Genomic DNA, 25,389 nt, shown 5'->3' on the forward strand with positions numbered 1-25,389 from the left:
CTGGAGCTGTTATGGTCGATTGCTGTTTGGCTATGGTTGAGTGCCGTTTGAAGTTCTGTGACATAACATTCACTGATTGATTTTCTTCTGCTGATTCTTTTTGATTGAAGAATTTGTGATTTTTCAGTGGCCGTTTTCGCCGTTTTCCTGACATGTTTTTCTTCACGTGAAATTCTCTTCGAATTGCATCTGGAATGCTGCTGCCATATTCCCATGTATTTCCTCTTTCTGGATCCTTCCATTTCACCCTGTAGTAGATTTTGTTGTTTGCTCTTTTGGAAGTAAGAATTGAATGAATGTCATCAGGATTGAAAACCTTGTCTTCTTTGCTTGACATTGGTTGTTGGGTTGGTTGTTCAATCTGACTTGATTCTGATTGTGGCCTTGTTTTGGGCTGATGATGTTTCCTGTTTACTCCTCGTTTTCCCTTGTTTGTATTTCCTTTTCCCATGGTGGATTTACTTGGGCCTGGTTTGTTCTGCTCCTGGTTTGAAACTGTTGTACTAGGTCCTGCTTTGCTTTCCTGTATGCCTGTCTTCTTTTTGGTTCTAGTCCTTGGATTGCCTGCCTTAGTTTTAGAACTGAGTTCTGCACCTGTAGATGATTGATCATTGGTTGAACGTGTTGACTGGGAATCCTTGCTGTTGAGCTGTGGGTTGTTGACTTGTCCCTCGTTGTCATCTATGACGTCTGAATCCATATTATTGTTGTTGTTCAGGTATGGTTCTGGTGGATACTGTGGTCGATCAGCTGGATCGAAATATGGCTTCAAACGATTGGCATGGACCAGTGGTTTGTGTAATTTGTCGTCAGAACTTTGGCGCAGTTTGTACGTGAAATTTGGACCTACATGAACAATGTAATAACTGCCATACCACTTTTTGGTTAATTTGTTGCAAAGGCCTTTTTCTACTTTTTGACAGTATAGCCAAACTCTTTGACCGGGGGAGAAATCTGGTTCTTTGGCCTTACGATTATATTGTTCAGAATACACCTCCTTTGCTCTAGCTGTGTTTTCTGCTGCAATTGTCCTTGTAATTTCTAGCTCCTCAAGCAAATTTGAAAGATAACTTTTGTTGTTATGGCCTAAATTTTCCTTTGGAATTAACGATACATCTTGTGGAGCTCTCATTTCTCGGCCGAAAAGCATAACGAAAGGGGACTTTTGAGTGGATGAATTTGGAGCCATCCGATAGGCCATCATAATGCCTGGAAGAAACCGGGGCCAATCATTTTGAGTTTTGTTACAATAGGCCCTTAGTGACTGATTGATGTAGGAATTGAGCCTCTCTACACAGCTATTTGTTTGGGGATGGTATGGGCTAGTATGAGTGAATTTGATAGCCAAAAGTTCACAAATAGCTTTGATTAATTTTGACATGAAGTTCTGACCTCTGTCTGAAATTAAGGTCCTTGGAGCGCCATAACGACAAAATATTTCTCTCACAAGAACATCTGCTACCTCTGTGGCTTCTTGGGTTCTAAGGGGAAAGGCTTCACACCATCTTGATGCTGCATCGGTGATGACCAGAATGAACTTGTACTTGTCAGGTGTAGTTGGCAAGGGACCAAGGATGTCAACATGCCATCGGGTGAAGACTTCTTCTACAGGTAGTGGACGTAGGGGTGGCTTCTTGCTGTGATAGTGCCTCTTGGTTTGTTGACATACCTCACATGTCTGGACATATGTAGCGATATCGCTGTACATCTTGGGCCAGTAGTATTTTGGTCTCATGGTGTTGTGCATCCTTTCCTTCCCATGGTGACAACCGCCAAACTCAGAATCGTGGTAGGATCTCAGGACCTGGTTCCTGAGAGTTCTTGGAACTGCAAGCTGTTTAATAAACTTATCTGCATGACCCTTCTGTCTCTGTGGGACAAATCTATAAAGTATTCCATCATCAATTTCAAAGGTAGTGGCTTCAAGTAGAATCTTTTGGCGATCTTTTTCATCTTCTGGAAGGACATCATCTTCTTTGTAGTCAAAAATCTGTGTGAAATCGGGACAGATCCTTTGTAGGTGACGTAAGTTGGGATGAGAATTAATATTTGCCTCGATCATTGTAGCTTGTGTGACATCATCACTGGTGGCATGTAATGCTGCAACAACGTTTGCCGGTACTGTTTGGTAGTCCTCCTCGTATTCAAAGGTGACAGACCAATGGGATGTCTTTGATTCAGAATCCACGTGATTAATACTCACTATGCTATCTTTCTCAGTCTGAGTGGATTGGGTGACCTGTGGGGATAAATGTGGGCTTGGCGACGTTGTGGTATTGCTTCTTTGCCCAAGTGAAGTTGCTGTAAAGACTGTTTTCTCGGCATCTTCTTCTGTTTGATTCTGGCAGTTAATGTTCTGCTCATATTCCCTGCGTGAAAGTGCATCGGCATTTGCGTTAGCTTTGCCGCTGCGATGAGCAATATCGAAAGTATAGGTAGATAGTTCTAGCGACCATCGACCTAACCTACCTGTGGCATCCTTGATGGATTTGAGCCATTTCAAAGCGATGTGGTCTGTGTAGACAGTGAATTTGGAATTTGCAAGGTATGGACGAAATGATCTGATGGCTTCAACCAGAGCTAGGCCTTCTTTTTCCGTAATGCTCCAGTTCTTCTCGCTGCCATGAAGAGCTCTTCCTCCAAAAGCTATAGGATGCTCATTATTCTTTTCATCTTTTTGACTTAATACAAATCCAATGCTCAAATCGCTGGCATCGGTTGCGAGGAAAAATTCTTTGTCAAAGTCTGGATAAGCTAGAACAGGTGTGTTACACATAGCATGTTTGAGTGTGTTAAATGCCTGATCACACTCGAGAGACCACTGGAATTTTGGTTTCTTCCCAGTTTCTGCCTCTGAATGCTTCTTTAACAATGCATTCAGTGGCAATGCTATTTTAGCATAATCTTTCACATACTTTCTGTAAAAGTTTGTGAGGCCTAAAAACGAACGAACCTGTTTTTGTGATTTGGGTACTGGGAAGGACTTAATTGCTTCGACCTTTTTGTCATCAACTTGGACACCTCCACATGATAAGACATGACCGAGAAATGAAACCTTGTCTGATGCAAAATTGCATTTTGATGGCTTCAGTGTTAAATTTGCCTGTTTGAGATAGTAGAAGACTTGCTCCAAATGTTGGAGATGTTCCTCAAAGTCTTTGCTGTAAATTATCAAATCATCAATGTAAATCAGTGCTACTTTAAAAAGCAATTTCCTAAGCACTTTGCTCATGAGTTGCTGAAAACAAAGTGGAGAATTAGACAAACCCTGCGGCAAACGTTTGAATTGATAGAGGCCTTGATGGGTGACAAAAGCAGTTTTATGCTTAGAATCTTCGTGTAATGGCACTTGGAAAAAGCCATTGGCAAGATCTAAAGTGGAGAAAATTGTAGCTTGGCCATTACCGATGTGGTCAACAACATCGTCAAAAACAGGGAGTGGCCATGACATTGGTAAGGTGACAGAATTCAACTTTCTGTAGTCACAAACAAATCTGTATGAGCCGTCACGCTTTTTAACTAAGATGATGGGGGCTGAATACGTTGAAGTGGATTCCTCAATTAAATCATATTTGAGAAAATCTTCTACCAGTTCTTCAGTGACTCTCTGGAGATGGGGTGATTGCCTGTAAGGCCTACACTTAACAGGGGGATGGTTGCCCGTGTCAATGACATGCTCATGCATATCAGTCTTGCCTAAGTCTGCAAGGCTTGTGGAAAACATGTCTCTATTTTGTCCTAAAAACCTGAGTAGTCTTTGTTGCTGGTCAGGCGTCAGTTGTGTCTTGGTTAGATCAAACCCTAAATCTTGAGCAACTTTGACATAATCCCTAGAGTCATTGTCAGTCTTCTTATTGTCTGTCCTAACAATACTTACAAATGGCTGGTCACCGTCAATTTCAAAGATAGAGTGTCTGTCAATATAACTAAATTTCCCTACGACTGTGCCTTTGTCTAAAACTTTTTCTTCTTGGGAAGGATTCATTAGCCTAAATGTAGCAGTTTTCTTGTATGCTTTCGAGAGGGTCCTACCACCTGCTACTTCAGAATGAGCAGTGAGGGAGGCAATTGGTTCAATGAGAACGAGGGAATTATCTTTTGCCTCAGGCAGTCTTACCTTGAAGTGAATTTCACTCTGAGGAGGGATATAAATTTGGTCCATTGTTTTTGCTAATCCACTAATTTCTTGATCTTGATTGGTAATGAAGTTAATATACTGCCTATCTGAAGTGCTGTTGCCTATTATGAGGGAATGGCAGCTATAATCTATGACTGCATCGTTGTCATTGAGGAAGTTTTCACCCAGCAGGACTGACTGTGGTAATGAGGGCAGGACATGGAATTCTTGTGAAAATTCCTGATCTTCAATGACAAAATCTAACACAACTGAACCCAACACTTTGTGCAATTCACCGCCAACACCCTGAATGTGTGGAAAGGATGAGTTTCCAAGCACAGGGTTGTTGAAAGCTTTGTTTAGAAAAGCAGATGAAATGCAACAAATGGATGCCCCTGTATCTATTAAACAAGTTGTTGTTTCAGTGCCAAGTGTTACCTGAATTACACTCTTGGCAAGGGGCGTAACTAAGGACACCGTAGGAATTTCACTTCCAAAGTTATTTTCCATACCTGACTCCATATTGGCCATGACACCTTATAGTATGTACCATACTATAATGAAGAAAGACAAGAAATCAACAATGTAAACTTGTACTTACAATTTTTGACGACTTTTTCTTCCTTGCTTGGTGTCTTTACAGGAGTTGGTGGTCCTTAATCCAGTGCTGAGATCAGAGGTGGATGCAGTCGCTTGTTATTCCATATGTTCTTGTAGCTGGTTGTAGTTAGTTCCTGGGCTCCGAGGTTCCGAAAATCGTTGATTCTCCGCCAACTGTTATGATATGGATCTCGGGTCCAAGTGAGGGTACCAATGAAATCCCTTATCTAACTGGCGTGCTGGTTTGCTTGGGGGAATTAACTCAGCAAAGAGTCCGAAGTCACAAGAAGCTAATTACAATTTTATTTACAAGAGATGGAGTAACAAGGGTGTCCACAGAGAGTCGGTACAACCCTCTGGGCTGAGGGCTAGAGCTGACCTGTGTTGGGAGTCTAAACCCTACTGATCGACAAATGAAGTTGGAGACTATTTAACTACAATTTAAACAATACAAAGATTCTGATTTGCTGACTGATACAAAAATGGGTGTAACCTACAATAGCCAATGAAATACAGAATAAACAAAATGGTGTGTGTCCTACCATTACAACTTCAGTGACCAGACAGGGGGAGTACTTAATCTTTTAATCCTATTATCTAAGTGACATTAATCTTGTTGGCACATTTACTGGATGCTTGATTGCTTACTCTGGGCTGGATCTTTAACGACCCTTAACTGGTGTTTGCATCATGTTATTTTACTGTAGGTGATAGCATGTTTACCTCATCAAAGCAGTTTATTAACCTGTCTAGACATAACCCTTGTCTTAGTGAATGGTTTGTCTTACAGTGGTGTTCTGATTACCTCAGGCTAGGATTTTAACTATGAAATTGTGTGGTCATAACTTATACCTTTTTCAATAGAATTTCTGTGAGATAAGCTTTACTACTTTTGAGAGGAGTCTTGTCTAAGCTATTACTGATACATGATGAAACTAATATTCTATACACCTGGAAATTAATCAAGCAACACCCCAATTTTTTCTATTGGAGCAACTTTGAAGTGTTCTGACAATCAAAATATGCCGGGTTGATATAGTTTGACACTTTTTTATTCAACAGACGATCTCTGACAAACAACTTAAAGGGAAAAAGTATCAAGACTTTGCTTTATTGCAACGAAATCCAAATTCTTAAAACTGTCTTAAATTCATGAAAAAATGGACACAATTTACTATTCATCCACAGACGTTGTTGTCAGGTGTATTAACACAAATGTCACATGGAAAGAAAGAACAGTCATCTGAGAGTCTGCACACCGACTTTCATCAATATCTAGTGTGTCCTCCCTGCGCACGCACCACCGATTCCAGACGCCTCCTCATTCCTTGGATGAGTCTCCGGATCTGATTCTGGGGGATCCTGTTCCACTCCTCATGCAGGGCAGCCGTCAATTCGTTGAGATTATGGACTGGTGGGTCTCTCTGCCTCACACGACGGCCAATAAAGTCCCACAAATGTTCAATGGGGTTGAGGTCAGGGCTCATGGCAGGCCATGGAATTCTGTCAATTGCATTTTGCCGCAAAAAATCATTTACAGCATGCGCCCTGTGAGGTCTAGCATTGTCGTCCATAAATATGGGTCTCGTTGCCAGAGGATGGTTCTCAAAATGAGGTACCACAGCCCTGTCAAGAACCTCCTGTTGGTAACGAACACCGTTAAGGTTGCCACGGATGGTAATGATATCCAACTTGCAGTTCATGGAAATGCACCCCCATACCATAACGGAACCTCCCCCAAAGGCCACAGTCTCCTGGATGTTCCGTGGAGCCATTGCTGTGTTCCTCTGCCTCCAGACCCGAGTACGACCGTCCACCATGTGCAGCAAGAACCGGCTCTCATCTGAGAAATGGACCTTCCTCCAAGAGGCAATGTTCCAGTGCAAACGGTCATTACACCAGGCCAGTCGGGCTGCCTTATGGGCTGGAGACAGTCTGGGTGGCTTGATTGGCCTCCTTGCCCGGTATCCTGCAGCTTTCAGACGATTCCGAACAGTCCTGTTCGAGATGGGTCTCCCTGGAAGCCACTCCTGTCTCAAACGAGAGCTCGAGTCGAAGGACCTGCGCCGTACAAGTCTCAGTAAAGCTCTGTCCTCCCGGACTGTGGTCTTCCTGGGTCTTCCTGGTCTAGGCAGGTCTTTAACTTCATTAGTGGCCCGGTATTTTTTCAAAAGTTTTGAAATTATGGAATGATGTCGTCCGATTTGAGTCCCGATTTGTCTTAGAGACATACCAGCATTCCTCATGCCGATTATTTGCCAACGAGTGGCCTCTGATAATTTCCTACGTGCCATGACATTGAAATGAATGAAAAACCGAATGCAATCGACAACCTGCGCTTGTAAACACCCCAGGGAAAAAGTGCATTTTTCGAAAGTTGAGGTTAAAGCAATGCACGTGCGCTGTGCAAGCTTCACGCGCGTCATATCAACCCATGAAAAGCTCATGCTGTATGTCAATACATCAAAATTGAATAATCAATCATCAAAATTACTTCGTTAAACTTTGTTAAGTTTTTATGTGTCTTTGAATTTGGTGTTGCTTAATTAATTTCCATATGTATATATTCATATTTTCCTAATATTTGAATGCTAATATATTGCTTGTACTGGTTACAATTTATAATGAATTTTGGTATGAATTATCATTTCATGATAATATCCCAGAATTCGTGACTGGTTCGTGACCTCTGCTGCGCATTCCGTAAGCGCAATTGATAGTTTAATAATAGACAGATCAACTTAGGTGAAGTCATTTTTACTTCATTACAAATGTATTATGAAAACAAATGAAACACTTTGAAGGTTAATCATCTGCCAGTGGTAGAAATGGTAAAAAACTAATAGGACGGAAAAATAACGAAGGCAATGTACGTCTCTATATTTTGTCTCATAACACTAATTAGTTTAGTCATATTTGTATGATTCTGAAAATTAATAAAAGAACACACGATCTGCTTATACTCATAGTAAATTTCTAACATAACAGCAACATTTATACATTGTATAGATTGCCAATGTGGATCCTATTTCACACACATCCGCGATCTAGTGTGTGTTTTCTGTCATACAGATTCTGCTGAATGCTACAACAAATAAATCAAAGCAAAATGCAAATAATGAATGTAAAACAGACTAATTTTATAGCAACAATGTCAGGCTACTACCTTGTTCAGGAATGTATCCATCAATATCCACATAAAAGAAATCGTATTCCATTCATCTGCAGCTGGTAAATAATCCTGCTCTATGTCGCGTGTCTTACAACTGTCTAGTTTGCGAAAAAGTAACACATCGTTTCACGTCTTTCGTTGGTGAAAACCAGATAAACCTCTCATTGGTCTCCCAAGATAGCACACCTGGCAAACTAACTGTATGATGTCCACTATTCTAAGTAATTTAGTTAACCAATAATGAGCAATCAATCAATCAACGCAAGGGTGGTTAATTCTTTGAAGGGAGGATGTTGTTTTTGCACTCACTCTTTACGACAGGGTGTAGTCATCTACACACACTGCCTTTTGACAAATCCGCTAGAAGATAAAAGTAATTAATCAATCAGTGTGTTATCGGTTAATCCTTTGATCGATGTTTGTTTTTGTAACTCAGCTGATAAACCCTCTTGCATCACTTACATGCACATATTACATAACATACAATACATTTGCCATTACAGACCTTAATTTATAATGTTGAGTATTTACTTCAGACAGGAGAAATGCCAAATGGGAACCTTTGTTGAGTAACCGAAGTGGTGTTACTACTAATTATACCTGTTATAAATTCATTAATTGACCATCCAGAGAATGATGGCAAATAACACGTGTAGCTTTACACCATCAAACGCGAGTTACAGCAAGGAAGATGTAATCTCTGTGTCGCATGCAGCCTGAAAACACTTATGGGCCGAAACTGTTTTGAGGATACCAACGGAATTTCGTTACATAAGGAATACACACAGGCATTTGCTGTGTACTTGGGTAAATAGGTGAAATAAGGGTTTTTTTACGTAAGAAAATTTTCAGATTTCTCTACCAAAGGCAAAGTCATCGTTTTTTGTTTACGAATTCAAATAAATCAACTCTGTGTTTTTATTATCATAAATAATAAACCATTGTAGCTACCATAGCTACCAAAATTTATGTGTGATATTTGCTATCACAGCTGAACCAACACTCAAAACTACCTATATATATAAAGCTTTGCAATCTTCCGTACTGAAACAAATGGCTTGCTACGTGCCTGTAGACATCATATTTTCATGTAACATGATTAAATATCGAGGTTAAAAACACAGAAATAGGATCAAATTGGATCAGTAACTATACCATCCAAGCATCCGAAAAGAACTACACTGCTGGGATATTTGGTTACGATCAGACAAGGGATACCATGGATATTTTTAAACAAATGGCATATGATGGGCATCCAGCCTCCTGACTGTTTAGGTGAAGAAATTCTGCTAATATGGACAGGAGCCCAGTTCCTTTGTCCGTCATGGTCGAAGGAGCGGGCGCTGACCAATTTGCGGTTTGGTTTCGTAATTCGACCGTTGGCGAGAAACATTATTCGCTCTGCATCAGTGCCCCTTTAAATTACAAACCGTGATTGTAGAACAAAGTGATGAGAAAGAAATTCTAGAGAATTGCTCAAAGATGTGGGGGGATGCTCTCCCACTATTGAGATTTAAACACATAGGGTAGTAGAGGGAATGGGGCGTTCTAACTCACCCCTACATGAGCCATTGAAGTTAAAAGATTTCTTAGGCCCCAAAGTCACCTTATGTGAAAGCATATGGGCAGTGCCCGTTTTTTCGAAGTTTGTGAAAAAGGTGGTCTAGTTTCACGTTATTGGCGATTATATGGTTGAGTTAGAACCCCCATTCACTCTACTACTCTTTGAGATCGCCAGTTGATCATAGTGAGACACATATTGTCCTAGTTAGAAGCCTTGTAGAGATTTTGCCATATATATGGTGCCAAGGTAGAACTGTTTTGCGGACACTATCTGGGGACATGAGAGGATTAAAGCATGTGGGTTTTAAACTAATGTCCATTAGAACATGAAAGCACGATTTGGCTTTTCTACAAACAGCCATTACTGAATCTTCGTGTTTAAGGTTTTTGTTCAATTGTACTTCAAAGTGTTTGGTAGAGGCAGTTGTGCAGACTACATCACTTGTTAAAGGTAGAGGAGTACCCAGGTTTGCCATTTGGAACGGATAAATTACTTCCACTTCTGTGAATACTTTGACACAAAATCCATGAGTGTGCAGGGCCTCTGGTGCGAGTCAGGGTGATGTGATCAGCAATGTTTCATTTCCAAGATGAATGTGAGTAACATTCACACCATATCTTGATGCTTCAATTTCGTCAAGTTCATCAACAAAAACAAGATAAAAGAGAGTTAACAACACACAGCCTTGGAATACAGGGACGAGTCTAGATTGAATGCCATTAACAAAAACTGCACTTTTGAGGTTGGTGTTTGCCCTGATAAGGATTTTCTAGGATTTCTCTCTAATGCCAAATGCTGCGTCTGAAACAGCTGTATTATATCAAAGCTCTTTTATTACATGACATAATGATTCTGTTAGGCAACTCTGCTGTCAATTCCACTTTGACAACCCTGTTGCGGAGTTCTAACAGTTTTTCACAGAGCAAATACTTGACAGAGCATTTCCGGGATCATTCTTTATTTTGAATTTCGTAAGGAGGAGAGATCTGTTTAATAGATGTCAGCAAAAATATTCCTATGTTGTCATATTCTCAATATAATATATCTCTGCTGTTATAGATGAGTTTTTCTTTCCTTTCCTCATCCTTCTAAATTTCGGATGAGAATTTTCTGTTCATTCTTGAATGGATTTTCACTGAGTTTTTTGAAAGTCATGTTTAGTATAACTCTCGTGTTCTGACCCTCTTGGACGTTCTTTGCTTATTCATAGACATCCTTGTCTTTGAAGCATGCAGGCATCCTTCAGTTCCCATGACCAGTAAGGTATTGTGTGGGAATTGAATCTTTATATTTGTAAAGTAGCTGTGCTTGCTTTAGTGATACTTTCCGTGATGTCCTGGTAGAGATAATAGTACTAAAGAGTAAGAGCATTTCCAGTTCATCTGGGTTTCCATTTTGTTCATACCTGTGGTAGATTGTCTTTCTAAATTAATTTATCATTAACGTGTCTACAACCTTTAGAATATTTTAACATATTTCTTAACCGTTCAGGAATGTTGATATTTTCATCGATGAATTCTCTGTTAAATACATATTTTCTCCATTGATAAGGAATATTTAATAGCATTTTATTGTCGTGTAGTACAGAATCATTCAAGCCATATTTGTCTTTTAATTGCTCGAAGGGTAATATACCATTGTAATCACAAATATCCTTAATTTTATCTCTTTTACCATTCCATAAAAAGTCGAAAAATATCTTATTTAACTATTTGATGAAAGATTCTGGTGAGCTGGGTAAAGCGGTGAATATGTGCACTAGTGTTGACAACGCTAGAGATGTAATAACGATTATTTTGCCAATTAAAATCAAATTTCATTTAAAAAAAAAAGAGTAAGAGCAAACAAGCAGGAGAAAAGCTATTACTGGGAACAATACTTGAAAAACTCACAGAATGAAGAATAAAACTTTTATTGGTGGTCTAGTATACAATACAATCAAGAATCTCTACCACTCTGATTCTCAGTTATGATCAGTATGTGTGTTTATTTAAATGAATGCAAATGCTACTGCACAAGATATTTGGAATGATAGAAAGTATCATTCCATTAGCAAGAACTACTTCTTCGAGTAGCATGTGTTGTACAAAAGAATGATTACCTGAAGTCAAAATGTATGTAAGGCTATCTTCGGAAGTATTTAAAGAGTGAGTGAGTGAGTGAGTTTACTTTACACCGCTTTTAGCAATATTCCAACCATATCTGGGGACACCAGAAAGTGGGCTTCACACATTGTACCCATGTGGGGAATTGAACCCGGGTCTTTGGCGTGACGAGCGAACGCTTTAACCACCAGGCTACCCCACCGCCCCTGTATTTAAAGAACTCCATTTTAATGTATATCACTCAACCAGGTTTTCATCTGCCACTTGATCTGTCCTGGAGAGTTGCTTGTCAGTCATGGATTGGAGGAAATAAATTGGTGACGGATGATTTTCCTGCCACGTTGAATGATGGGATTTGTTACATTCACTGACAGTACTCACTCAACTTGAGAACCTGTCTCGGCCTTTCATTCTTAAACCCATTATGACATTCAGAGCACATCATCCCCTTTGAAATTTTAAACAATAGATAACTTTTAACAATGTTAATCAAATTCAACTCCTTTTGCAGCTTTTCGTTTCCGACTTGATGGGTTCAACACACTCATGCCTGTTTTCTTCGGCTTTGCCTTTGCAGGATTTGCTCCTTTCTTGGGTCCAAGATCGAACAGAGCACTCCTATCACCACCTGCTTTCTTCTGTGCTTTAAGATTTGTAATCTGAACATTTGCAGCGTTTAGTTTAGTGTTCAGGTCAGTTGCTTGGTCAGCCAGACGGAACAATACTGTCTGAAGTTCAGTCTTTTTATCTGCTGCCTTTGCTTCATAGAGGTCAAAGGTGAAGGCTGAAGCTCCAGTTCCCACTGTCAGTGTCACCTTAGTGCCACTTCTTGAAACAGACAGATTACCTGATGCAAACCCATCCCTGAAAAATATATGCATCATTAATGGACAAACTGACCTTGAAATTTTAACCAGAGTGGCACTTAAGCTCAAAGTTTCTGAACAGATGTACAGCTGAATCTAGTGAAGTTAGTTATCTGTGGATAGGATGATGATCAGTGATAACAGCACTTAATATCAATATCTTGAAAACTGCATTCTTAAAAAGTACATAGTAAATGATTCATGATATTTCTTAAATGTGAACCAGAACCAGCATTCAGCATTAACATCAAACCTGACCCGTGAAGGTCCAGGGTAGAATTGACCTTCAGCAACCCATGCTTGCCATAAAAGGCAACTATGTTTGTGGTAAGAGGCGACTAATGGGATTGGGTGGTCAGTCTCGCTGACTTGGTTGTCACATGTCATCGGTTCCCAATTGCGCAGACTGATGCTCATGCTGCTGATCACTGGATTGTCTGGTCTAGACACGATTATTTACAGACTGCCACCATGTAACTGGAATATTGCTGAGTGTACATAAAACTGATTCTCATCATACACATGAAAGAAAAGACATACTTCTATGTGACATTTATACCAATGAAACTGATGCCATCAACTTGTGGTGGAAAACGTTTAATGCATTGGGTGCAGCCTGACAAGAAAAGCAGTAATCACGGTAGGTTTTGTACAAGTGTGTGCAGAAACAAAGCTATAAATATGCAGTCCAAATCTTTTTTCAGTACAATCCTGAATCATGTTAAAATTTATTGTTTGTCTATATGTTATGGTTTTAAGGTACTTTTTTAAATTATGTAGATGAGAATCTATGCATCCACAACACTTGCACAAAATATTTTTTGCGAGGTTTAATTATTTTTTTTGCGTGAAAAAAGCATGTTTCTGCATTAACGTGAACTCTGTAAAAGCTACCTGCAGTTGCAATATTGAATCTCCACTCGTGAAATGTGGATCGAGTAAAATCAATCCCTCTATTACTATATTAGGAACAGTAATTGGAAACATCTGAATTCCAATTTGACATTTTTTACGGACATTTCTTTCAGATTTTGGGTTGAATATTAGACAGTATTACATACATTCTTCTTCCATAAACATTGAAAAACTGGTTTCCCTTCTAACATGTTCCCTATCAGTATACAAGAGAGCATGATTGTCAGCTTGATGTGATTTTATAACCTTAAACAAGTTATCTGAATGCACTGCATATACCAGTCAATCAATAGAGTTAAAATAAACTCTTCAACTAAGTTTGTTCATTGCCACATATTTTGTTTGATGAAAATTACTTATATTGTAGTACATAACCCCGTTTGAAATGTTTAAGTTATGGTTAGAGCTTTAAAATAATGACCGAGTGAATATTGCTTATCCCAGCATCAGCAACTTTACAGCTATTCACTGTGTACTTAAAAGAATGGAAGAAATATTAACACTTTAATTTCTATCAATACCTATTGTTGTCCTTTTGAAATATGAAGTTGTACTGGGACGCTTGTGCTGCGGACAGTTCCTACCAGCACGGGGCAGTGGGGTAGCCTAGTGGTTAAAGCGTTCAATTGTCACGCCGAAGACCCGGGTCGATTCCCCACATGGGTACAATGTGTGAAGCCCATTTTCTGGTGTCCCCCGCCATGATAATGCTGGAATATTGCTAATAGCAGTGTACAACTAAACTCACTCACTCACTCACTCCTACCAGCACCTAGTTCAATCAGCACTCATCATACTCGAACAGTACACTGACTAGTTCAGCAAGCTAAACGTGGTGTTCTGGCATCTTCTAGGAATGTCACAGTTTCTCACTTGGAAAATATGGAAACGAATAAAAGATATGGACATGACGTTGTTAGAATTTTTACCTAAATTTAGTAAGGAAGGCGTTCATAGTGTTAACACCGCTTAGATCTCTATGTGAATCTAACTCATCATAGTCCAGCTCCAGTCGCCACACATCCACACCATCGGTTACCGACACAACCCAACACGGGTCAGCAAGTCTCGTAAAGCAGAGGAAAGCGTTCTTGGCATTTCTGTACACTCTGTGCAAATCTTCTACTTTGGCCTCTGTAATGAGGGCTGTAAAATCTGCCATTTCTATTCAGTGACACCGCTTGGTAGATTAAGAATAGAAAGCCTTACACTTAGCGTGCCTGCTTTGGGCTGTTTACATCTCCGCTTTCGTATTGTTATACTTTCCTATCGACTATCATTACACGTTAATGTCCTCATGTGGCTCTCGGATGAACGAACGTGATTGAACTATATATTTCTAATGACATGGTTTCTTTCGAGCAAACAGTAAGGAATTGATCTTGGTCAGTGCTCACACATGTCCACAAAAAAAGACAAAAATGATGAGTAACGATATCGATGACTGTTAGCATGGCTTCAGTTGACAGGTTTTTAAAACCCAATTATGTTTATTAGTTTTCCCTCCAAACAAGGAACTTGACTGCTTTTTGAAAATTCTGCATCTTTCGTGCAACACTAGCCTCTGAACATACACCGAAAGTTTTTATCAATACGCGTCATTCTTTGTAAGAGTGAGTGTGTTTGGTTTATATAGTTTTACGCCACACTCAGCAATATTCCAGCTTTATGGCGCCGGTCTGTAAATAATCAGATCTGGACCAGACAATCTAGGGATCAACAGCATGAGCTCCGATCTACGTCAGCGAGCCTAACGACCCAACCCGACAGGCATGGGTTCCCGAAGATCAGTTCTAACCCGACCTTCAAGAGTCCATTGTAAGAAGTCGAATTCGTATCCAAAACAAAGTAAATCACCAACAGATAATGTTAACAACCAGAAGAAAGATGCGGAAGTTGTTGATGAATTGAAATATCTTGGCACCATTCTCGATTCAAACTTTTGTTTTTATACAAATACAAACCTAATATATAAGAACGACCAGGAAGGGACTATTTCTTTCGCCGCGCGTACGGTTGTAACAAATATAACGGTTTTATGAAACTGTGTTATAAACCATTAATCACACCATTTCAACTTTTAACTTTCTTGGCCACCCCTGTTCGATATAAAATGCAACAACAAAATATTCATAATTCTACTAAATACATCATCATAAACCGTCTACTCGCCTGACAATATCAGGAGCTTTTACGAGTAGCACATTCTTTAAAAGATGGCAACAGGAACGTCATATCCTCACATTAAATAATTCTCCCTTCCAGACGACACCTGGGGATGACGAAAATCAAGTACACTGGTCTCGGTAATCATTCATATGATGCAGTATTCGTCACGGCAATTCTGGTTTAGTTAAACAATGTTTTATATCCACCCTTTTCCTTCTGTAACTTGGTTTTTAGTCAATGCCATGTAACACGCGTGCTGCATCTGTCTGAAAACATATATAAAATTCCAGGTCTTAATGCGGATATACATCTGTTCTATATGATATTTAGTTGTTTATTTATGTGTTATAGTAAAAATTGAACAAGTCAAAAGGGGTTGTAGTCAAAAAGGGCCGAAATGAAATGTTAAAATGGGAGCAAAAAATACAATTTAATAAATTACATAGTAAAATAGTGTAAATAGTGTTTGGTTTGTTGTGATTTTAACTGGAATTTGTCATGTGTCATGACTAATCCGTACGTGATGTTTGGTTTTGTTTTGTTTTTTTGTTTTTTTTGTTGTTGTAGGTTTTTAATTCAAATTTAACTGAAACAGAACCACGGTCACACAGCAGAGACAGGCAAAGTTATTTCAGTCCAAGTAAGGACTCATTAAGTTATATGTCCTAATTATAAGTGGTGTAAGTGGGAGAGGAAGACCCCGTTAAATTGTTAATAGAACTTCCTTAATTGCTATTTGTAAATGTTAAGGAATCGAAATGATTCTTAGTAGATCGATCAACCTTGTTGGTATTGGTGAAGAAGACTGCCATGCGAGACCTGTTTAAGTCTGCCAGGTCAGGGAGAGGAGCATCTCTTGTTTGCTACTGACAGACAATTAGCTCAGTTATCCATGACAAAGCAGTGGTTTGTGGATGGACATTCAACATGTCAGATTATCCAAAAGATGCTTCATGTCCTACCGCTTCCGCCCCAAGTCCGTTACATCATGATCGAATGAACAAGCGTAATTTATGATCGAATGAACATGTGTAAATTATGATCGAATGAACTTGAGTTAATTATGATCAAATGAACAGTGTCTAAATCATGAACCATGAACTTGTGTACATCAGGATCGAATGAACTTGAGTTAATTATTTTTTTGTTAATTATGAGAACCTGTGTTAATTAAGTAAATACGAACATTATGTATTACCATTACACGGAAACTTGGCTACATGCTTGCCATTACTATACCATAACCATTTATTAATGTTGTGGTGATATTATGTTTCAATGCTATACATGCTAATTAATAACGTAAAACCTTTCTAAACTTTTTTCTGTTCGGCCCATATGACTAGGAATAAGGCCCTTTTGACAATTTTCATCGGCCCTTTTGTAAGTCAAAGGGCCATAAATTTAAGTTAAAACGACCACATACCAAAATTCAAGTGAGAACATAAAACTAATGTATATATTTTATGTGTTTTTTTATATATATATTTGTATCAATATGTAGTAATACTATGTAATGTGATCGCCATGTTTTCAGGAGGTGATATGTGATCAAATGTTCATATGTAGTTCAAATGTTCATAATTCACGTATCTTTAAAATTCACCGACATCATCACTCAACACATCATCACACAACACATCATCACTCAACACATCATCACTCAACACATCATCACTCAACACATCATCACACAACACATCATCACCCAACACATCATCACACAAGTTCACTACAGACATTATCAGTCATTGCAAAGGCATGGTGGGTCCATAAATCCGTGAACACATGTAAAATTCTTGCAAGCTGTCTCAAAGAAGGAAGTATTCCTCTCTGGTCATGTGTTGTGTCACAGCTACGTATGTTCCATCTCTGACAACGGTCACACACCAGAGCATGCTAGTTCTTCCTAACTGTCTTGTCACAAGTGACACACTTCACGGGCATGGTTATCAATTTGTGATTGAACTGTTCGTTTTATATCGCATTCTGAGTCACGAGACCATTCACAGCTAATTAAAAACATCAATCATGTTTAGATTAGTGACTAGTGTAATTGTAACTGTCACACCAGTAACTGTGCTAAAACCCCTAAATAAACAGCTGTATGTTTGACTCATAAAATACACACTTAACCCCTCTGAGGTGTTTAATATTGGAACTAATGCAACAACATGTAGTGAATTTCTCCTAATCTTACTGTATTTTCTAAGAGTTTGGCCATTTTGACTTTAATCTATGGTCCTTTCGCCTTTCCCCTGGACCTTCTGACTTTTCTTTGGCTCTTTTGACTTTCCCAGTTTTGGTCTGTTTGTCCTTTAGCCCCGTGGGCCTGCTCGCTGTAGGTGTACGTAAGCTATTGTTATATCATAATCAAGATTTCAGGCGACCGATGATGGTCAGAGTGTCATATTTCGGTTTAGGTTTATGCAATTCGGAGAAACAGTTTATAATTAACAGATTGTCACTAGACTACTGACCCAAGAGATATAAAAGAAAGCTGAGTGTTAGGTAAATAGTTTATAACGAAACAGGTTCCCGGAAGTAACCGTCTGCTAAAAATAACAACACGCATGCGTAGAGTAGAAATTTCCGTGTGGCGGTAGAAATGGCTCGTTGAAACACGTCTGAAAGCGTACGATCTGTCAATATTTTTCATCAGGAATCATGGCTGACAAGACAGCCCCGACATCTCAACTGAGACTACAGTGGGTATATGGCTACAGAGGCCACCAGTGTCGCAATAACCTCTTTTACACTGGAAACAAGGACATTGTTTACTTCGTTGCCGGCGTTGGGATCGTGTACAACGTAAGAGAACACAGACAGAGATTTTTCCTGGGACATGATGATGATATTGTCAGGTATGCGCAAAAACATACTCTTATTAGCAATCACATTCTTGATATGAAAGAGCATAGTCTAGTCGTCTTTGGTTCATTTTCACCCCGATTTCATGTTCATGACTGAACAGATCAATAATTCCCTAGTGACAGGCTTTAGAACCTATGAACGGGTTGACATTTCTGTCGTAGACGTATGCACAGTTGAAAATACAACTTTTATAGGTATTATGCAAAGCATTTTCATGCTAGACATTTAGTAGTTTGTTATTTGCTAGTTTACTTTCGTCTTACTGCTTAAAGCGTTTACCTACATGATGCATCATTGGAATACTCTTTAGAAAAGTGGAGAATTGGAAAACTTAGTTGAGTTTGTTTACATGTTACAACATGTAGATGAGTGAGGTTTCCTGTGCCTTGTAGTGTTTGTAAGTGGTTGAAACAGTTCACTACTATGTTATTAGCTGTTAATATTAAATTTGGTGTTGGATTGCATGTTTGATTACTAGTGCTTTGAACAAGCAATTCATAGTATAAATAATGCTAATTTTAGATGATATTGTTTACCAGCTTGGCACTACACCCTGATCGCACTCTGGTTGCAACGGGTCAGATAGGCAAGAGTCCCTACATCTGTGTGTGGGACACAGCTTCAACCGATACAGTGTCAATACTCAAGGAAGGACATCAACATGGGGTGTCTGCAATGGGGTTTGACAAGGACGGAAGTGTGAGCTTATATAAAGTCTATCTTTGTTCATATTCTATTCATGTATAACATTTTCTAGTTTTATATTATTTTTTGTTGAAATAACACACCCACTTCTGATAGTATTATAAAATGAGCAGTTTTCACTTTCAAGTGACTTGAGTTTAGTTATGTTGGATAACCAGTGACCAGGTATTTTGTTGGGTCTGTCACAGGTTTGTTGCCATAGTTACACCTCAGTACTATATAACATGAACTAAATGAAGCCCTCAATGATTGATTTATCATTTTTCCAGGCTCCAGTACATGACATAATATACATGATGAATTGATATCTGACCATGTCTGAATTGATGTGTTTGCAACTGTTTGTTTGCAGAACTCGTGATCTTCATTGAATTTTCTCATTAGTAATGGTATATGGGAAATTTATTCTTCGTGTCTCCTAAATAATGTTTAGCTTGATATTTTTGTACAGTATTTTTTGTGCTGACAGTCCTGTTGGCATGTTTCAGAGGCTGGTGTCAGTGGGGATGGACCAACATGCCACAATCAATGTCTGGGATTGGAGGAAAGGGAAAATCATATCTACTGTCAGAGGTCACTCAGACAAAGTAAAAAGACTCTCCATACCTTTATATTTGACGAAAGTGTTACTAATATCAGATAGTGATGATCAGGTCAGGGATTATGTGACACTGCTCCTGACCATGATGACATGAACCTCTCTTCAGTGTATTTCTTAACACACCTCATTGGTCCATTGGTTGGATTAGGTTCCAGAGAAACCTTACTGGCAACAAAATGGATCAATTTGTGAGACTGTGTCATTGTACAGGATTTTCATTATATACCAGTAGCTGAAATATTGCTTAGTCAGCATCAGTTGAGTTTTGTTAATGATTCTAAACAAAGTGTTCTTGGTAGGCTAACTGGAGAGATTTGTTTTGTTGTTCAAACATTTCTTTTGGTTATTATAAGAGACATTTTAACATTAATTTTTTTACTTAACACTGAATGGAATGTTTCAATACAAATGTTCTTTACTAGCAGAATACAAGCCCATCAATACAAAACCATCACATTAGGTACTGATACAATTTTGTAAACACAAACTGGGTCTTTCCTTGACAATGATGTCTGCAGGGGTGGAAACTGTAAAATTACAAGTGTACTCCAGTACAGTGGCACATATAACATCTCTTGCCCAGATAATTTTTCCGCTATACCCTCTGATTTTCTTGTTAACTGTTTAAAATAAACAACATGATTAATATTGGAAAGTCAACTGGACATCCATACAGCATGATATACAAATCTGCTTGCCCGGCAGGAACAAAACACTGGACTGGGACGTCGGGCAATTGGTTATTCCCACCCCTGCTGTCTGAAATGTTGTTCAACCCAATTTTTTCTTTGTGCAGGTGTTTGATGTCCAGTTTCACCCATTCCAAGACAACACCATTGTCTCATGTGGTGTGAAGCACATCAAGTTCTGGTCGTTGTGTGGCAATGCTCTGACTGCCAAGAAGGGCGTGTTTGGTAAAGTAGGGGAGATACAAACAATGATGTGCCTTGCCTTTGGACCTGACGGTCAGACCTATGCTGGAACACTGAGTGGTGACATATATGTCTTCAAAGGCAATACCCTGGATCGAGTCATCGCTGGTGCACATAATGTATGTTTGCGTTATATAAAAAATACAGGTGTTTTACTATTCTAATCTTAAATGCTTACAAGTGTTGAAAATTATTTATTTTTTATAAATACAGAAAAAACTTTCACAATTTTTTAAAAAGAATGTTATCTGTCAAGTGGACAGTTAAAGATCTGTCACTAATGTTTTGAGTATTATTTCTCAGTGATTGATGAAAGTAATCGATTTGCATCAAGTAATACATATATTGAATGTACATGACCGGCATCTAGGGCCCTGTGTACTCCTTGGACATGTCAGAAGAGGGATATTCATCAGGAGGAAAAGATGGGGTGGCCAAATTCTGGGACCCAGACTTCAAACCAATCACTTCTGTCAACCTTGTGAATGCTCCTGAAGGCTATAAAGGTAATATTATATACTCATGGAAACAAATAAGGGAACACATAAAAGTACAAGTGTTCCTTTATATATTTTCAGAATTTCATTGACAGAGCAATGCATACCTTGCTAACTAACCTGGAAAAGAATAAAGCAACACTTATACTTTCATGTGTTTCCTTGTTTGTTTCCATGAGTATATGTTCATTGTTGATGTCTTAAATTACGTATAAAATTTAGACTGGACATAGTTTTCCGTTTATTAAATCCAGAATGGTGATGACCGTTCTTCTTTTCTTTTCTACCATCTTATTATTTAAAATTTATTGAAGTCCTGATGAACTGCTGTGTTTCAAATGTTAAATGCTATATGATCAATGAAATCACTGCATGATTAACCAGTGATTTAGTTTTATGATTCTAGAGACATTGACATTAATGCAGGTTTAGAGATTACCAGGTAGTAAATATGCCAACTTTTATGGGATAGGATATAGGATATTTATATAACACACATATCCACGCAGTAGTGCATGCTCATATTTATTTTGATACTTGTGAGTGAGTGACTTTAGTTTTACGCCACATTCAGCAATATTCCAGCTATATGGTGGCGGTCTGTAAATAATCAAGTCTGGACCAGACAGTCCAGTGACCAACAACATGAGCATCGATCTGCGCTTTTGGGAACTGATGATATGTGTCAACCAAGTCAGGGAGCCTGGCCACCCAATCCCGTTAGTTGCCTCTTACGACAAGCTGAGTCGCCTTTTATGGCAAGCTTGGGTTGCTGAAGGCCTATTTTACCCCGGGACCCTTTTGGGTCTTTGATACTTTGATACAGCTATGATGACTGATATGATCTTACAGATTTAATCAGTATCTTCTGCACTTGCAGTATCTTTTAAGAGATGCAGACTGTTTTCTCCTGGTTATACCTCGTTTGTCCTATGATAACATAGTAATGGTAATCAGCAATTATCATCAGTTTAGTTCAATAGACTTGCTTCTGTCTGCTAGGGATATTGGGGATGCTCCTTGGAAGGCAACAGCCAATTTCTTGGTCTTGATCAAGGTATTGTAATTTTGCAGGTATCTGCATCAGGAGCATCTGTTGGCGTGGAGACAGAGCGCTGGTGGGAACTCAGGACAGTGAAGTATTTGAGATGCAGGTTAAAGACCGAGACAAGCCTCAGTGCCTTGTGCAAGGACATGCAGAAGGAGAGTTATGGGCCTTGGCTGTCCACCCTAGGAAACCCATCTTTGCCACAGGGAGTGATGACCAGACTCTACGGTAAATGTCACTTCCCCTAGTCTGTCTGTCTATGTGAAGCTGAATGTGACTACCACATATTCAATGTGAACAGTTTCAGATTTGCCACTATGATGGGTTTTTAAAGGATTTTTAACACGTTGGTAACACTGAAGATAATTAAGACAAGACTGACCAGGGATTCAAATCAAACTGCCCCTGGGAGACAGACTTGGTGTGGGTGGGTGTATGGGTGTGGCCAGGCACATGTGTGCATGTGTGTTAGTTTATTTAAAATTAATTGATTTAAAAACTAAACATGCTTAGTTCTCTTTCTGTTTGCTGGTTCTTATCTCCTTGAGCAGGGTAGCATATCTTGATAAATCTGAGTTTGCTTGTGTTTATTTTGCACAATTCCTTCAAAGATTAAATTGCAGAAAATTAGGAAGAAAGTCCTTCTGTTTACTGTTATGTTGTAACATGTCATGTTAAAGAAATTAAAATGTGGTAAATCACTGAATAGTATGGCAAGTGCCCATGTCAAGTCCCAACCTTTAAAGGTAAATACTGAGTCACCTCTGCTACAATTCTGGCAGAATATTGTAAAAACACACTTACTTTTTGTTGGTACAGTTTGTGGAACATGAACAACTTTGAGCTGTTGTCCAAAACAACATTAGACCAGAAAATTCGCTCCTGTAGTTTTGACAATGAGGGTCAGCATATTGCAGCAGGATTTACGGATGGTTCTTTCATGGTGCTGAGATCAAGGTAATCTTTCACTGATCTTCACTATTTTATTACTCAAAATATTTTATCTAAACCTGTTGCAGCCCATGTTGTATTTATATATGGGAAGCAAAAATGAACATCACCAATTTGATTAAGATGGTGTTTTTCATGTAATTTTTGTGAGGGTGGTCCAAAACAGTGAAGGAGGATAAACTCTATCAGCTTACACAAATAACTCAATAACATATACAGCATAAAACTAAACTCATTCACTTACTCAATAACATATATCATGAGAAAATTTGAAAAATATTATTGGGAACATATACACATCACTAAAACTGACATTACTTTATATGCTGCCATGCTAGAAATGTTGTTGTACATGTCCAGAGACCTAAGTGAAATTGCCCACATCAAAGACAGAAAGGAAATGATCCATGAGATGAAATACTCACCATGTGGCAAGTTCTTGGCGGTGGGCTCCAATGACAACTTTGTAGACATCTATTCTGTGGAGCAGCGTTACAAACGAGTTGGCACTTGCTCTGGCAACTCTAGCTTCATCACCCACCTGGACTGGTCAGAGGACAGCAAATATCTGCAGACAAACAGTGGTGCAGCCGAGAGACTTTTCTTCAAGATGCCAGGTAGGTCTATATATCTACATGGGTTCTGTTTGGTTGTGTACCCAGTCTACACATTGATTTGGTTATCAGCTGAAGATTTGGTTTTGTTACCTTGATCCTGGCAGAATGCCAGCATTGACACATGTTCGGAACATTCATTATTGTGGTAAATCTCTGGATCATGTATACACTGGTATTGTTTAAAGACAATGGACCATGCCAGGCAACAGTTTATATTTACAGTGTGTATGTATGGTTTATCTCTTTAAGATATGAGTGCACGACCACTACCTGTCCCTTTGCTTAATGCTCATACAGTGTTTACGAATGGTGTTTCAAAGTAACAGGACGATGGGTCCTGTAAGTTTTAGATGTCTGTTTGACCCACTGAAAATTCACAGGACCCACAGAATGAAATTAAACACACATTTCCAATTAACATTTATCATAATTGGCATTGAAATTATTAAGGTTATATAATGACAAACGTTATAAACATAAATTCATAAACATTGAACAAGTGTCACATGCCACAAATAACAACTTCAGACAAAGTTATTGTGATATATTCAGTCAGACACTGGGGCCAGCAGGTTGGGGACTTCTGTCTGACCATTGGCAAATCTACCAGATTTGTTCGAGGGTCAGACACTATTCGTGAACACTGCTCATAGCCAGCAACCCTTGTCCAGTGGGTTAATCAATTACATTACTCACATGTGCTCTACCACTTAAGGCAGGGTTCAACATTAACATTTTTCACAAGTAGAGCAGTAAGGTGGTGGTTAAGTTTTACAAGACCTGAAATAATGACAGCTGGACAATACTGCTGGAAGACCAAACAAGGCTTTTTAAAATGGACTCCATCCGTCCATTTTTCTGTTCACATTCATCCATTCTGGAGCAGAACTTAAAAACCATACACTATTTCTTCACTCAACTTAGCACAGATTGGCCTGGGGGTCTACTGTGCCTTTTGGTAGTTTTGGATTTCTGAATAAAATATTTTTTGTGGTTCCAGGGCAACTAGTTTGACTTCGACTGAATTTGAATATAGTGTTCTTTTTTCGGAGCAGAACTTAAAAACCTTTCAATACTCTCCTTCCACTTTGCTATATACACACCACAACATTTGATGTAATCATCACTAGTAGGTATATTCAGAGTTATTTTGAGGGGATATTGATGACTTCGTCTTCTTGTTTTTGTTATCAGAAGGTTTCTAGTGCAAACTAGAAGAACAATCTATATTAAAGGTCACATGCAACCCAAAAAACAAACACAATTAAAACACAATTATCACTTAGTCATGACATATAATATCATTGCTGATTGTGAAAAAGCAAATAAACAAAATTATAAACATACAATTGTGAACCAAAAGTGCAATATTTTGTATTGGAGTTTACTTTCCTCAAAACGAAGCATCCGGGAGAGCAAACCCAGTCAAGGCGGTTGGGTGTGTAGGGGTGCCTCTGTACCTGTCAGTGTTAGGGGATCCCTGTCTTGGCAGGTGATCCTGCGGATTTTGACACCCAGGTTCTTCCTGGTGCCTAGGGTCGGTTGGACCAGACAATCCGTTTCTTCTGGATCCGTTGTCCTTGTCGGCGGGTCCTTCCTGTGTAACTTCAGAGGTGTCTTTGGCTACAGAGGGCTCATTTCTGTAGGATTGTGGGG

General features: G+C 39.0%; 3 protein-coding genes across 3 annotated transcripts in view; 2 read left to right on the top strand and 1 right to left on the bottom strand.

Moving 5' to 3' along the window:
• LOC137293473 (SNW domain-containing protein 1-like) overlaps positions 1-9,748 on the top strand; it is a 123,154-nt gene extending 113,406 nt beyond the window's left edge. The window contains exon 15 of the transcript XR_010957482.1: positions 9,737-9,748. The gene's annotated coding sequence lies outside the window, so the exon portion shown is untranslated. The remainder of the gene's footprint in view (positions 1-9,736) is intronic.
• A 1,601-nt stretch (positions 9,749-11,349) lies between these two features.
• On the bottom strand, positions 11,350-14,604 carry LOC137293776 (protein PAXX-like). The gene is made up of 2 exons (XM_067824504.1): positions 14,269-14,604; positions 11,350-12,422 (listed from the first exon to the last, which is right to left on the bottom strand). Exons 1-2 carry the CDS (start codon positions 14,499-14,501, stop codon positions 12,044-12,046), a joined length of 612 nt encoding a protein of 203 aa, XP_067680605.1. The 5' UTR covers positions 14,502-14,604; the 3' UTR covers positions 11,350-12,043.
• A 3,482-nt stretch (positions 14,605-18,086) lies between these two features.
• Positions 18,087-25,389, top strand: part of LOC137293464 (echinoderm microtubule-associated protein-like 6) — a 40,684-nt gene continuing 33,381 nt past the window's right edge. Inside the window, exons 1-8 of the mRNA XM_067824019.1 lie at positions 18,087-18,372; positions 18,922-19,081; positions 19,576-19,674; positions 20,485-20,739; positions 20,991-21,126; positions 22,192-22,393; positions 22,985-23,122; positions 23,477-23,733. Of these exons, the coding sequence (XP_067680120.1) occupies positions 18,176-18,372; positions 18,922-19,081; positions 19,576-19,674; positions 20,485-20,739; positions 20,991-21,126; positions 22,192-22,393; positions 22,985-23,122; positions 23,477-23,733 (1,444 nt within the window). The 5' untranslated portion in view covers positions 18,087-18,175. The remainder of the gene's footprint in view (positions 18,373-18,921; positions 19,082-19,575; positions 19,675-20,484; positions 20,740-20,990; positions 21,127-22,191; positions 22,394-22,984; positions 23,123-23,476; positions 23,734-25,389) is intronic.

Source organism: Haliotis asinina, chromosome 8 (genome assembly GCF_037392515.1).
Source record: "Haliotis asinina isolate JCU_RB_2024 chromosome 8, JCU_Hal_asi_v2, whole genome shotgun sequence".
NCBI lineage: Eukaryota > Metazoa > Mollusca > Gastropoda > Lepetellida > Haliotidae > Haliotis > Haliotis asinina.